This window comes from Varroa jacobsoni, unplaced genomic scaffold (assembly GCF_002532875.2).
Source record: "Varroa jacobsoni isolate VJ856 unplaced genomic scaffold, vjacob_1.0 scaffold_389, whole genome shotgun sequence".
NCBI lineage: Eukaryota > Metazoa > Arthropoda > Arachnida > Mesostigmata > Varroidae > Varroa > Varroa jacobsoni.
In genome coordinates this window covers 219,635-232,670 of record NW_019213291.1, presented here as the reverse complement: position 1 = coordinate 232,670, position 13,036 = coordinate 219,635, and the positions used below count along the sequence as shown (strand labels likewise).

Here is a 13,036-nt window from a genome sequence, read left to right as displayed (position 1 = left end):
GAAAAATACAGATGACATAAGGTATAGATGACCGCATTTTCTATTGCGCTTATTTAATTCAGGCTACTAATTAGTAATAAGCTGGGTTAAATAAGCCTGTCAGAACAGCTTTCTATCAACTTGGAGTATCGTTTTGAAAAGCAGTTTAATTAGAATGTATGAACTTTGCATAGGCCAATCGTTTTCAGGACAAACGGACACGAATAGTTTATAGGGAACTATTGGCAACAACCTGACCTAAAAGAAAACAAAAAGAAACCTATAATTTAAATACTAAGCTTAAGTAATCCTGGATGCGGAACCTTCAACGTTATATTCTTCCAACCGTAATCTCATGTACAGACCAGAGCGGACCCGCATGTAATTCTGTTGATTCAGCCTACCTGAACATCAATGTGAATTAGCATCATCGATGTGAATACTAGTCACCTATGTCGGTCCTATTATTTAAACAATTCAATATAGGTCCCGCTCATAGGAAAGATTTTCACCATAATCTAATTCTAATGATGATCATGATGTCCACGTACTGATAGCATTACAGCGCCCTCTGGCCCAGAGGGCGCTACCATCTTTTTCTCTCTCCTCTTGGCTTTCTCCCTCTCTCCCCTCTCTGTCCTTCCCCCTCTCTCTCCCCCTCCTCTCTCTCTCTCTCTTTCGCTCTCTTAAGATTATGCTGTTTTTTCTAACGAAAATACACCACCTCATTTGCATGCGCAATTCGTTTACGAAAACGCCAAGAAGCCGTTGGGTTGAAAAGAACTGCAGTCGTGACAGTAACGGGTTCTGTGTGTGTTGAACGTCCGCATAGATTATCATGGAAGATACAAAGTACTATTCCGGTAAGAGGGAAGATTTTAAGACATTTTTACAGCTAGATTTTATTGGTAAAACTCTGCGGTATTGCACCATGTGGTGTTTTGTATACTTTGCTAAGAGGGTCACGTAAATTGGGAAAGAACCTGAACCAGTTTGAATACCAGGTTAGTGCCAAGTCATAGGATGAGCGCGAATAGAGAACAGTTGCTGACTTAAGAGCATGATCCGTGTGTAAGACCATCGAAAACACAATTGCTTATCACATGAGCGGTGTTGGCAAATAATAGTGACAGCAATGTGTTAGGGAAGCAGGGTTGCTATTATGGTACTAGTGAAAAGGTAAAATCAATTTTTGTTTCGTCGAGCCTTCTTGTCTCCCTTTCCGAACGAAACTACATTTCGAACTCCGCTTTGCAAATCACTGCTGTTATAGTTATCGGAGTCAGGCTGTATATCGCCACTTTCCTGTTGTATAACAATAACATGCCAGATTTATTCATATCGAATAAGCTTCCATTCGATAGGCAGCACACTGTGATAAAATACACAAATTATAGACACATTTCAGGACTATCTGATTGGACGAATGCGCTGAAATTTGCACCAGATACCTAGACTATTTTTGCTACGCTATCTTTTGTAGGTACTTATACACGCAAGGTTTTATATTTAGCCGTATATGTAGTATCCGTTTTATTTTCTTTAGGCGTCGTTTATTCATAAATGATTGTACAAGAGTACATTTACTGATTTGATATTTCATTTTATGCCGGCGATGGTCAACGAACCCGTGAAGGACCAGAAGGAACGATTTCTTTTAAAACACCAGAAGTACTCACATGTCATTGTTGACATCGTCGTGAAATATATTCACTAGATTGAATAGATAGAAAAATTAAGCATTGTCTAGAGCATCTTCTTCTTTTATATACAAGACGAATGTAAACAATCTACACATGTGTCGGAAAAGTAAAACATGATGGTGACAAAAAAGCTTCATCGAGTAAAATGAAGGCTCCATCAAGTTAGATATAATGTTGTTTTTCATCATCTTAACTTAAAATGGCAGCTGAACCATAAACCTTTACAGGGTTATAGCTTGAGTTTTGTTTAATGTGTTAATCCCCGACCTTTCTGCGTTCTTAACAGACTTCTCGTCTCAGTCTGTAAGGAGAAACCACATATATATCGTTAGATAGATATATTTGCGGTTTTTTCAGTAGTATGATGCAGGTGTAGACATTAGCGATATTATCCCTGATAACAATATAACATGCAAACTTCCCAGTACAAACCTTCCATAAATCACAAGTTCTCTCCTCAGTAGAACTTTTGTGAATAGTTAACTGTATTCCAAGTGAAGTTATTCAATTTCTCTGTTCACAGTCTTAGTCAGCAACGAAACGACGCGGCTATCTCCGGATCATCAGGAAGATGCCGGGGATGGAGACAAGATTTTTGATTCGAAAGATACTAACAAAGTACAACAGGAACAATGCAACACTCAAGAGCAAAAGGAAAAGCAACTCGAGGAACGGGGTGACGCTGTCAGTGAAGCTACAATTAAAAAGAACGTATACACAGAGACCTGTAAGGAGCCGCAGAATAAGCCAGCAATAGCAGGCGAAACTCGTGCTGCTAATGCAGCTCGGGTGAAGCTTGATAACAATCCAGTAGTGGCCGCCCATAGCGCACACGAAAACACCTCCAGCCATGATGATGTTCAACAGCAGAGCATCAAAATCGCCGAAGAGGACCTGAAAAATATCGTAAAGGATTTGCCTTCGCATATCAAGTCTAAAGTCGATCGTTTCGTTGAACATTTCGGAGCAGCTGGTAGGCAACGAATTTATTGACTTTATATAGATAAGGTCCACTTGGGAAGTTAATTCTTTCTCGCCGTTTTCGTCGCACTTCCACAATATTTCGTAAATTCAAACCAGTTCACAGAACAGAGTGCAAAGAAGTGGAGGAGGTACGAAATCTAATGAGGTGCATCTTTATGATGGGGAATCGATCATCCCACGTTTCACTACATATATTTATCTAGTAAGCATCAGCTGTAAAGAAATAGTAGTCAGTGATGGCGTAGCATCGCATACGAAGCTTCGTATATAAGTAGGATATCCAAGATATCACAATTTCCATTTTCGTAGCAGCAAAGCACCGAGAATTCAACTGCAGTATAGAGGTATAGACCCCAAGCACATTTACAGCCGTTGTATATGCTCCAGAGCGGTGTTCATGAGTCTGTTCATGTCAATCGTGCTGTCAATCAGAACATCAAATATTATACTATACGTATGGAGATCCAATAATGTATCAACTTTATTGCATTCTAGCTAAGAATTTCTAAACATGTTTTTATCTAGTTGTTACATGTGATTTCCGGTTGTGTATTAGTTTTGAACCAATTAATCCTTCAAATGTATTATCTTACGCTGAATTTATCTTCTCAAGCGAATAAGTAAAAGGGAATTTAAGATATCGATCATCATTTGAGTTTTTATATACCATGTTTGTTGTAAACTTGTTTTTCCGATAACCCAACAATTAAATTATTTGATAGTCGACGTGTTGTTTCTTTATTGGCCCCATAGTAAACATAACCTCGAATAAAAATACCTGAACTAGTTCCGGATACATGCCAGGTCTACTTACCTAATGTTGGGTTTCAACTTAACGTTGATAGTATCGCTATTCGGACAAGAAAGAGATTAAGTTCACTTTTTTTTCAATTGAAACTTATTCTTATTCTAGTACTACTTTTCAAGTTGCATAATTATAAAATTACGTTGTATTGATGCCTGCATTGTATTTAAATTATCGCGCCTACAGCGGAATGATAATGCCATTCGTACAAGATTTTGATGCTCTATGAATTATCTATATGAAAATTTTAGGAGCACCGTCGCCAATAAAACCACTTCGTGTAATAGAGACACATGCAGCCGACGCTGATTCGGAGGAGTCACTAGAACTGAAGATCAATAACACCTGTAAGTTTGCCCTCGCAGTCAATTACTCTGCGCCACCCTTGTGGCTTATGTTTAAATTTGTTCTAAGACCTGCTGCCTACTTTCAAAAATAATGGCAACTTTTTTAATGGCAAATTTTCCACCTAATTACAGTTCGAGTGGGGCGCATGCATAATGGGAGAACAAATTGAGCTAACAAATATATAGACATACGTGACAGCCCGTTTTTGTTCTTCTACTAGGTTATTGGGAGATGTTTAACGGTATCAATTCTAAATATATAAATAAATATTTATTTCAAGACTGAACAACGGCGCTTGCGATTAAGGAATGAGAAATAAGGTCGGTGTAAAATATATTATGTTCAAAAGCAGTGAACGGTTCGAATGTTGCGTAATAACGACATGAACTAGTATCTGAGCGTGAGCGTTTCTGAAAAACTAATATATATAGTAACCTATAAAACGCGTCAAAACTTATTCATTGATTTTTATCTCCAGTTGTGGTGCCACCACTCGGAGACTTGGTATCAAAGTGCATTCAACACAACGGATCGCAGATGTCCACCGGTCAACAATCAAACATAAACTTGAGCGAACTTCAACAGGGTGAGTGTAAAGGACAACTTCTTGTTGACAGACTGAAATTCGGTTCTATCAACTTGCTCATTTAATTACAGGTCCGTATATCGTGGTGAGGATGCACCAGCACACATTACGCGGTCATCTTTAATACTGTACTTTGCTCTTTAAAAGTATTGTTTTTTCAGCTGAATTTTCAAATTATTTATGTAATGCTTTACTGCCATTTTAAAGCCGATTTTTAGCATCATGATAATAATCCTAGTACATTTAAATAGCTCCTTCGCAGTATAAAAAAAGCATATGCTTTCTTTTATTATTTGCTTTTCATTTTTGCCGGTTTTTAATTTTAGTACCATTATTCAGCAGTCCGCCCCTTTCTCAGTTTCAGCGCAGAATTGTCCTAAAATGTCAGCTTCGTTTTCGCTGTGGCAGTGCACACATCGGCAAAGGTGCCTTTGTGCAAGTATAGAGGCTTCGATACCCTGTTAGGAACAGTGGGTCAAATACTATGTCAGTTCTCCTCTGGGCTTGTCGGTTCTGTCCGCCATTATGACCGCAGTTTCACGCGGTAGCGTCTTTCACTCCTTGGCACGCAGCAACTACTATTTTGCACTGCCTGTTTGCTTCTTCTAGCAGTTTTCTTATAGCTTTCGCCCTTCGTCAACATTGAAACTAACATTGAAAAATATTGTTCCTGCTCACATTAGGATCGTAAAAATACTTACAGTTCTGTAAGCCTAGACGATGCGAAATGCAGGAATATGGTAGGCGTTTTGTTTATTATATTCAAGTGACTGTGACACACCTCCGTCAGACAGGTGAATAACACTTTCGTTATCTGAAATCCTCGCTGATGTCGCATTCTATTTTACGTACGTATCTATTTCTTGTATTTGTTCTTTTTTCTGTATATAGTTATTTGTATTAAGCACGCAATGTACTAAGGCATCAGCCAAATGCAAGATTTATAAATTTCGTTTTCTCGTATTAACTGAAGCCCCGAAAATCAAAAGCCTTGAAGCAAAGCATGTATATATAAATATTTTTATATACATAAATATAATTGTTTATGCAAATTCAAAAAGTGTTAGTGGTGGATTGGCTTAACTTAATGAAAGCTTAGAGAAACTTACTAATCTATTGCTTAAAATTAAAAAAAAATTACTGTGAGGACACGAGTGTGGCACCAAAAGACAACATGTCGACTTAGATTCAATTTTTGCCTGCAGATAGAACTTGTGTAAAACAAAACCAATATATACACGTGTGGTACAATTCCGTACCACTCAGTAACCTACCGCAGGACTGTGTGCTGAAGATCTTAGCATGCTGCTAAGTATGACTGTCTTTGTTAACCGACTGTTCGATTAATCCATAAATTTTAACCCTTAATTAAGGGGTCGATTTAAAACAGAACGTTGGCGAAAACAAGAATGGAAATTAAGTTTTCTAGTTAAACTGTTGTGAAAGACTTTCTGAAGAGTGATTAGTAAAACTAAAATAAGAGTCAGTGGAAGTATAACAAAATGCGGAAGAAAAGAACCGGAAACGCTGAATAACTAGATCCGTTTAGATTCAGCGTATAATTGTTTTCATCGAGTGACGCCAGCTACTTGATCGCATTAGTAACTAGCAACTATAACTCTTCTTATGTATGCTCGTGAAACATTATGTATTGTCGTCGTTCATTTCTCCTTTGTGCCCTATTTATTCAACTACTTTATTCAACCCATTTATACTAGGCGCGCTCTTGCCCACTTACCCTTCCCTTTTTTGGTATTGGATTCGGATCTAGATGGCGGTGCGGAGCCCGCTTTCGAGGCAATGTCGCTTCGTGTAAATCTTTCCCCGCGAAGTAACGAAATCAGCTGTGGCGCCGTTGTTAGTTGTATTTTTTTCATCACTTGAAAGTTAGCTGTTATCGAAAGTATCTGTTTTGAAGTCCGTCGATCATCTTTTGACGTTTCAACTAAACGAGGTCATATCGGGTAGTTTATTTGGGTAAGTTCTCAAACGTTCCGAAATGCGGTCAATGGGAGGATTGAAATCTGATTGAATATTATAATGTCCTAGTGTGCGCCTGTATTTCATTGGAACCGTTGGGTGTTCTATCCAAAAGCCCGATCTAAGCAGTGGAGCAAATTGTTTCCTAGTTTTTTTGACAGGAGGCATTGCCTTCATGTACTTTGTTGTTTTTGTTGTATTTAGCTTATTTCTAGCATTTGTGATTGTTTATGCTTGTGCAGTAAGTCTTTAATTAAAGCAATCCGCCTGGATGTCCAGGGATTATGTAACTAGAATATCCATGTAACAGTAGCGTATAGAAGCAAACATGTTGGGAAGACTGCTCGTGAAACTTAACGAAGTTTGTTAAATTTAGCTGTCTTCCATTAGATAATTTACAATAGACTATTTTGAAAATGGGGTCCGCACGCCAGTCTGTAAGTACTTCTTATGTAATATGAACCTTCTTTTCGATTTTAATTGCGAATAGACGCAACGATGGCCTCCGATATCGAGGAGCAAGCTCGCCTTAATGAAGTGGAGAATTCTGAACACGATAACGATAAGGAAGCTAGAATAATCGCCGAGCTAAAGGATAAGGATCTTCTTTCACGCAAGCGTAGTCAAACTGAGATGGAACCCGCGGTACGTTACAAAATACTCTTAATAGTCAGTGCTATCTATCTATAGTTTAGACAAAAGTTTGTAGTGTGCGATGTACCGTTATATAAGTTCTGCATATCAAGAATAGTACAGCTCGTTTTACATTTGTAGTTTTATGTATTTTCAGTTGGATTAAAATAATAATAATACCCCACTTTATTTCTCAATATATATTGTATCACACACTAGCAGTAGCCTGGCAGCGAGCCTCGCGTCTTTAGCCAGTTGACTACTGCGCGCCTTTCAACACTTGTTTTTGTCGTCTCATATTTATTCAAAACATATTTATTTACACTTTTTTTCCCGTCGTCTTGCTCCATTGATTGAAATATATCTCTGAGCATTATATATATTACAACGGAAAGATTTCTAGTGCTTATAATCCTTTTTTGTATTCAGAGCTATACAAGAAAAAAACCTGTTGGTACGTTTTCCGTTACAAATTCTGTCCTGATCGTTTGCCATTATGTTCTCTCTCTTTCTCTCCCTCCCCCCCCATCTCTCTCTATTTCTGGCTTTCTCTGCTTATTATATTATAGTTGTTATTCCTGCGTTATTCATGTGGTGTGATAATACAATGCAAAGTTTTTGGTTTTTGCTAACGATGGCTACTGTCTGATTTTGGCCCCTCTTTCTCTGTAACGCCATTTCTAGGCATTTGAATTACCCCGCGCGACGAAGTATCCGCATAAGGATTTCCCGGCTCTTCCGGAGTTTCGAAGTGATTCGCCCCCTCTGATGACTTTCGGTGACGGTTACGAAGATGTATTCCGGGCACGTTTATCTTCCAAGGACGCCTGCATTCAAAATATAACATCCTTCGAGGAGGACATGGTATAGGAAAACTATAATTGTTCTTGATATACGTGATTGCAATACCCCTTTGCGATATTATTTTGATTGGGGACAGCCATTGGTAAAAACTCTTTATATTAAGGTTATTCGAATGTTCTAATAGATCCTTTTATTAAAGGATTTCCTGTTTTTATCTAAGCCCAATCACTTTGTTTTATTGTCATTGGAAGAAATACCACTGCATTATGAGTAACAGAAATATGATACTTTCCAGAGTGTTCAAGAGATTTCAGCGAACATCGGAGCTGGCATTTTGACTGATTTAGAAGAAAAGCAAAAATACCCCGCTGTTTCACCCTCTAAGGAAGAACCACTTGTCATTCAAAATGAGGCTCAAAGTCATGAAAGCGTCATACAGCCATCACCAATGCCAGTAGAAAGGAATGAGCCAGAAGGAGCCGAGACCCAAAGCATTGACTTAAACAAAACCTCAGCAGGAGATTACTTCAACAAAACTCTGGATATGACATTACGTACTTCTGGTTTTAGCGCATGCGGCTTGGGTATGCTTTTAGCTTTCGATGAGATGCTTGATCCTGCGGTCGGGCCTCTGCTGCCGTATGGTTTAAGGAGACGAGGCGCCAACGTCATTATATTCATAGCAAGTCTCGTCTTTGCAATTCTTTTTTGGTTTGTAGTGTTATAATATCAACGATCATAACACCGATAGATGACTGTAGCGCCGATTTCTAGATATCAATTAATATAATACATTACGTCGAATGTGACGGCCGCCGTTGCACGCTTTCTATGTGTTCCCAAAGTTCAACCACTCAATACCATCCCGCGCACTAACGTTGAAACTCTTCGAAATGCGGCGTCAATCCCAGATAGCGTAATGCTGTTATCAGTCTCTACTTTAGCTTCACAGAAATTGCATACTCCATCAAACGGAATCAGTTATGGCGAACTATGAGAACGTGAAGCCGCCATAAAATTACACGGAAATGTTTATACAAGCGCGAATTACGAAGAAAACAAACGGAAAGTAACTATCATATATTTATAATTAAATCGCTTTTAAGAGGTTTCCGCATGCAAAAAAAATAAAGTAGAGAATGCGGCCAGTAAGACTTTCATTTATTGCGCTGCATCGTCTATTAAATGAGGTAAATGAATTGTCCACTGATTGTTTTAATTTCATAATTGTTTGCATCATCTCAAATAAATGTGAAATCATTTTCATAATTACAGCGTTATCCTTTTAATATTATTATTATTTATTTTACTATTATTAAGCTACCAAAAGTATGAAACATACACTGAAGCTTGTTCTGTTTGTTATTGCACGGCCAGCTTAGTTCTTAAAGAACAGCACACTCACTTGAAGTATACAAAGTTCATAGCTTAAGAACTGGTAAATGGGTTTACCAGTTTAAAAACAGGTGGGACCTGTTTAAGTTCATGTAGTTCTGAATAGGTTTACGGTGTTCGAATTTTCTACAGTGTTCGATGTGCTCAGACAGGCGGTGAAAAAAACCATTGGCCATGATACGATGCCAGTAAAAGAATTCGTAGACTGTAAAATCGACATAGGCGATTGTTAAGCAAAGAAGCCATGTTCTCTCGTTCAAAATGCACTTTCATTGTTGGAGCAGGGCCTCGCAGCCATCCGCATTGCACGTAACCACTTGATTCTCGTTCATGAAGTTGTGTCTTTGAGGAGTGTTGTATACATGTACATCTGAAAACGTGCGTAGGTGATCTTAGTGATTCCCCAGACAGGAATAGCGTAACGGTACTTACTCTTAACTGAAATGAATTCTCAGTTTCAACAACATAGAGAACTAAATGAGCAGGCTTTGACATAGGCTGATTCCTATAATGAATCCTCATTATGTAAACAGATCTTATATAGTTATCATGCTATCAAATCAACTAGTGCATCTTATAGTTAATTTAGTTTACTCCTGTTTTAATTTGTTTCTGAAGACCCATTTGCAACTAAATAGACAAACGAGAGTCCCGTAGATATTTTCCTGCTGAGCTCTCACTTTGAATGTTCTAAGTAGTGTGAATGGCGTGTTTTGAGAAACTGACCCAGTCCAAAAAATGTTGTTACATCTACTGACCTATGGCATTTAATGTACCCAATTATATTTTCTAATCACCGTTCGTATGAATTGTGTCTATAAACATAGGTTAACCCTTTAATTTTATTTGAGGTCCGCGAGTTGTTGCTCATAAACTACAAGGATTACTTGCTCTTTCCCACGAGCCCAGGTTTTCTGCCCGAGTGGCGCAAGATTGTAAAAATTTAGGTAAGCGTTAAACTGAAGTCTTCCAGCTAAATTTCGGCATGATACTGAAGTTTGGGGAGAGCATCGGCGTTTTCTTTTCATCACTGATAATTGCAGGCGAATAAGTCTTGTCAAAAAAGCCTTACATTTATAACCATGTGACATGTAGAGCATCAGACTTCAAAATAGTCACTGGAAGTAAAAATAATCTGTCAAATAAAGCTGAAATGCGGAGGAATGTTTGCGTTTTGAAGGTTAGTGATGTCAATCATGTCGCATGCTAGCTGTCCTCGAATTTTTGACGGACCTATTCTAGAAGTAGTCAAATAGACTCGCCCAGGTCTTGAAAATCCTATAATAGTGTAAGTGTGCACGAGATGTGATGCTTTGTTAACTGTGAACTTAATAGAATAGTCTTTGGGGCGATCACAAAATGGAACAGTGTATGAAATATTCGTAGAAATAAATTTATTTAGATTGAAGATGAGATGGCGGACTCATCGGAAGCTCATCGGGTCCACGCTTTATTCTTCCTGCGAACTGCTAAGCGCCCCGAGTTTCCATATTTCCCAAGTTCCGGGTGACTTTTTTGTTTCTACCCTTTTTGCACTTTCTTGTAGCATTTTGTGTCTTATATGATTTTGTTGATCCTTATTGTTGCTATTGCCTTTTGCGCTTCTGGGAGCTTTTTTTCCGTTGCGTTTCAATCTGATCGCTACTAAAAAGCGCCTACATAATTGTGAATTCCGCACTCGTAGCCAAACGCCTTTGCTCTATTGCTCCCCACGTTTTTGGCACAATTTTAGTTGCCAGTGATTCTTGTTAACGCTTATTGAGCTCTTTGTTCTAATGTTGTCTCACCTCGCCCGATGGCTAGTAGATTACAGTACAGCACATGGGATTCTCTGGACTCTCTTGCAGGCAGACAAACTTTCGGACGTTATTGTATCCCATGTCCTACTGCAGAGGTTTTAGTATCAACCGTTACGCTGCTTGTGTGTTACTGTCCTATGGGTAAAGTACGAGACTGTAAAACTCCGCAGGTACGGCAAAACCTTTTTTCTCTCATGTTGTCGATGATGACGTGTCAGGTTGAGAGAATTGAAGATAAAGGATCAGTGAGCATAGCTTTCTTAATCGTTCTTTCCGGGTTTTATGGCTGGTACTAAGCTCTATGCGTTGAAAAACATATTAGGTATGTAAAGAACGATCATTCCTGCAGCAAATAAACGAAACGACTGATACGCATGTTAGATCACCCTTGTACTAGTAAAGTTTTTGAGCACGGGTTTAATTTAAATAGAGGTAACGAATGGGCATCGTAATGGGCCAGTTGGCGTTTCTCATATTTACCCGGAAGGTATTTGTAATAATGAGTGATTCATTTAAAAAAAGAAACGAACAGCATGCCACTTTTGTAAGTTAATCTTCTTAAACTATAGCCGCTATGCGCTACATCACTGTCATGCACAAACCAGATGCACGATTACATAGATAAATTGTTTTTCTATCTTTTTACATACATTGACAATAGTAGCCGAGGTGTCGATAGAAAGAAGAGACGATTATTTCGGACTAAGTAAGAACTGGCTTCAAGTCAGCGCAGACTGACTGCCGCTAATATGACTCTATTGGCACCCGAGTGGCCACACTATGTTTTATACTTATTGATCTACGACAGGAGCCACTGGGGCTAGCTGCAGGCACCGCTCACGTCACTGGACGGAATTTTACCCTTAGGCTGCTGTTTACCCGGACACAGCTGAGTATAAAGGAACGAAGTCATCGTACATACTATTGTCTACTGTAATTGTATCCTATTCACAAGCAATATTGCGATTGCAACCCGTATTTCAGTACCACAGAGTCGTTTAGTCATATATTAGCTATAAAACTTTAGTTAAACACTATGAAAAGGTAAAGGTGCCGAATAATGCTCGGGTCAGCCTTTGTGAAAAAAAAACATTTTAATCAACCGGGATGTTACCATCCATCGTGTTAGTCACCACAGCTCTTCTAACCATAATTATTCTAAGAAAACTTTATAGCCGGGTTTCAGGTCAGTAGTGGCGTGCGAACGAATTTTGCAAATGTGCTAATGAATGGCACAGCCATCGCAGTCTCTTGAACTACAGGTCGTTTTCTGCTGAAAGGGACAGGACAAAAACCTAAATCTGGACCACACTGAGTCCGTTTGCAGTGATCTCTCTGCTAAAGCTCGTCGTAGATGAAAGATGTTTATAACAGACAGACGAAACAGGCAGTGCCACGTCGGCGATCGCTAGTTTGCGCTGCTGTGGCTATTGCCCGAGTACTTTCATCACGCGCTCTTTTTCTTTAATGTTCTGTGGTCCAACGTTGCACCGAGCCTGTTACCCAGTTCCAGGTTCAACCTAAATTTCGCATTGTGACGAGTCTGATAGGAAAGCTCTTACAGCCTGTATAGGACGCTATTACCAAAAAACCGCTAGAGGGGAAGGTTTGCTGGTTATGGGAGGTCTGATGCCTGCGTATGTTTGAACCCAGCTGAAATGGCCACTGTGGCCGAGGAGTGCTTGGCATAGTGGTCCCCAGACCAGTCGGGGACGATTCTTGTATCCGGGTTGTAAAAAGCGGTCAATCTAAAGCGTCTGGAGGGGCACCCACAGTCGAGTGGTCTGAACGAAATCAAGGAAGCTCCTTAACAGAAAAAGTGCTTTCGTGTAAGCGGTCGTATTAGACAAGTCGATGAAAATCATTTTTAGCAATCAGGTCCATTATGTAACGGCTTATACAATCTTTAGTCTTTACTTATTCGTAGTGGATATTAGCAAATTTCATGAATATAACACTCAAGGTTTATACATGTTCCAATACTTGTGATATGTGAAAAAAAAAAAAAGAGTAACATTCT

General features: G+C 39.0%; 1 protein-coding gene and 1 long non-coding RNA gene across 2 annotated transcripts; one reads left to right on the top strand and one right to left on the bottom strand.

Moving 5' to 3' along the window:
• The first annotated feature begins 691 nt into the window (after positions 1-691).
• On the top strand, positions 692-9,091 carry LOC111259958 (uncharacterized). The gene is made up of 7 exons (XM_022832369.2): positions 692-842; positions 2,206-2,655; positions 3,723-3,818; positions 4,298-4,405; positions 6,876-7,030; positions 7,703-7,882; positions 8,118-9,091. The coding sequence occupies exons 1-7, from the start codon at positions 818-820 to the stop codon at positions 8,547-8,549; spliced, it is 1,446 nt and encodes a 481-aa protein (XP_022688104.1). The 5' UTR covers positions 692-817; the 3' UTR covers positions 8,550-9,091.
• Positions 8,804-12,066, bottom strand: LOC111259960 (uncharacterized). Its single transcript, XR_002679962.2, has 2 exons — positions 11,667-12,066; positions 8,804-9,587 (listed from the first exon to the last, which is right to left on the bottom strand). It is a non-coding gene; the product is annotated as an uncharacterized LOC111259960 (long non-coding RNA).
• Between the last annotated feature and the right edge of the window lie 970 nt (positions 12,067-13,036).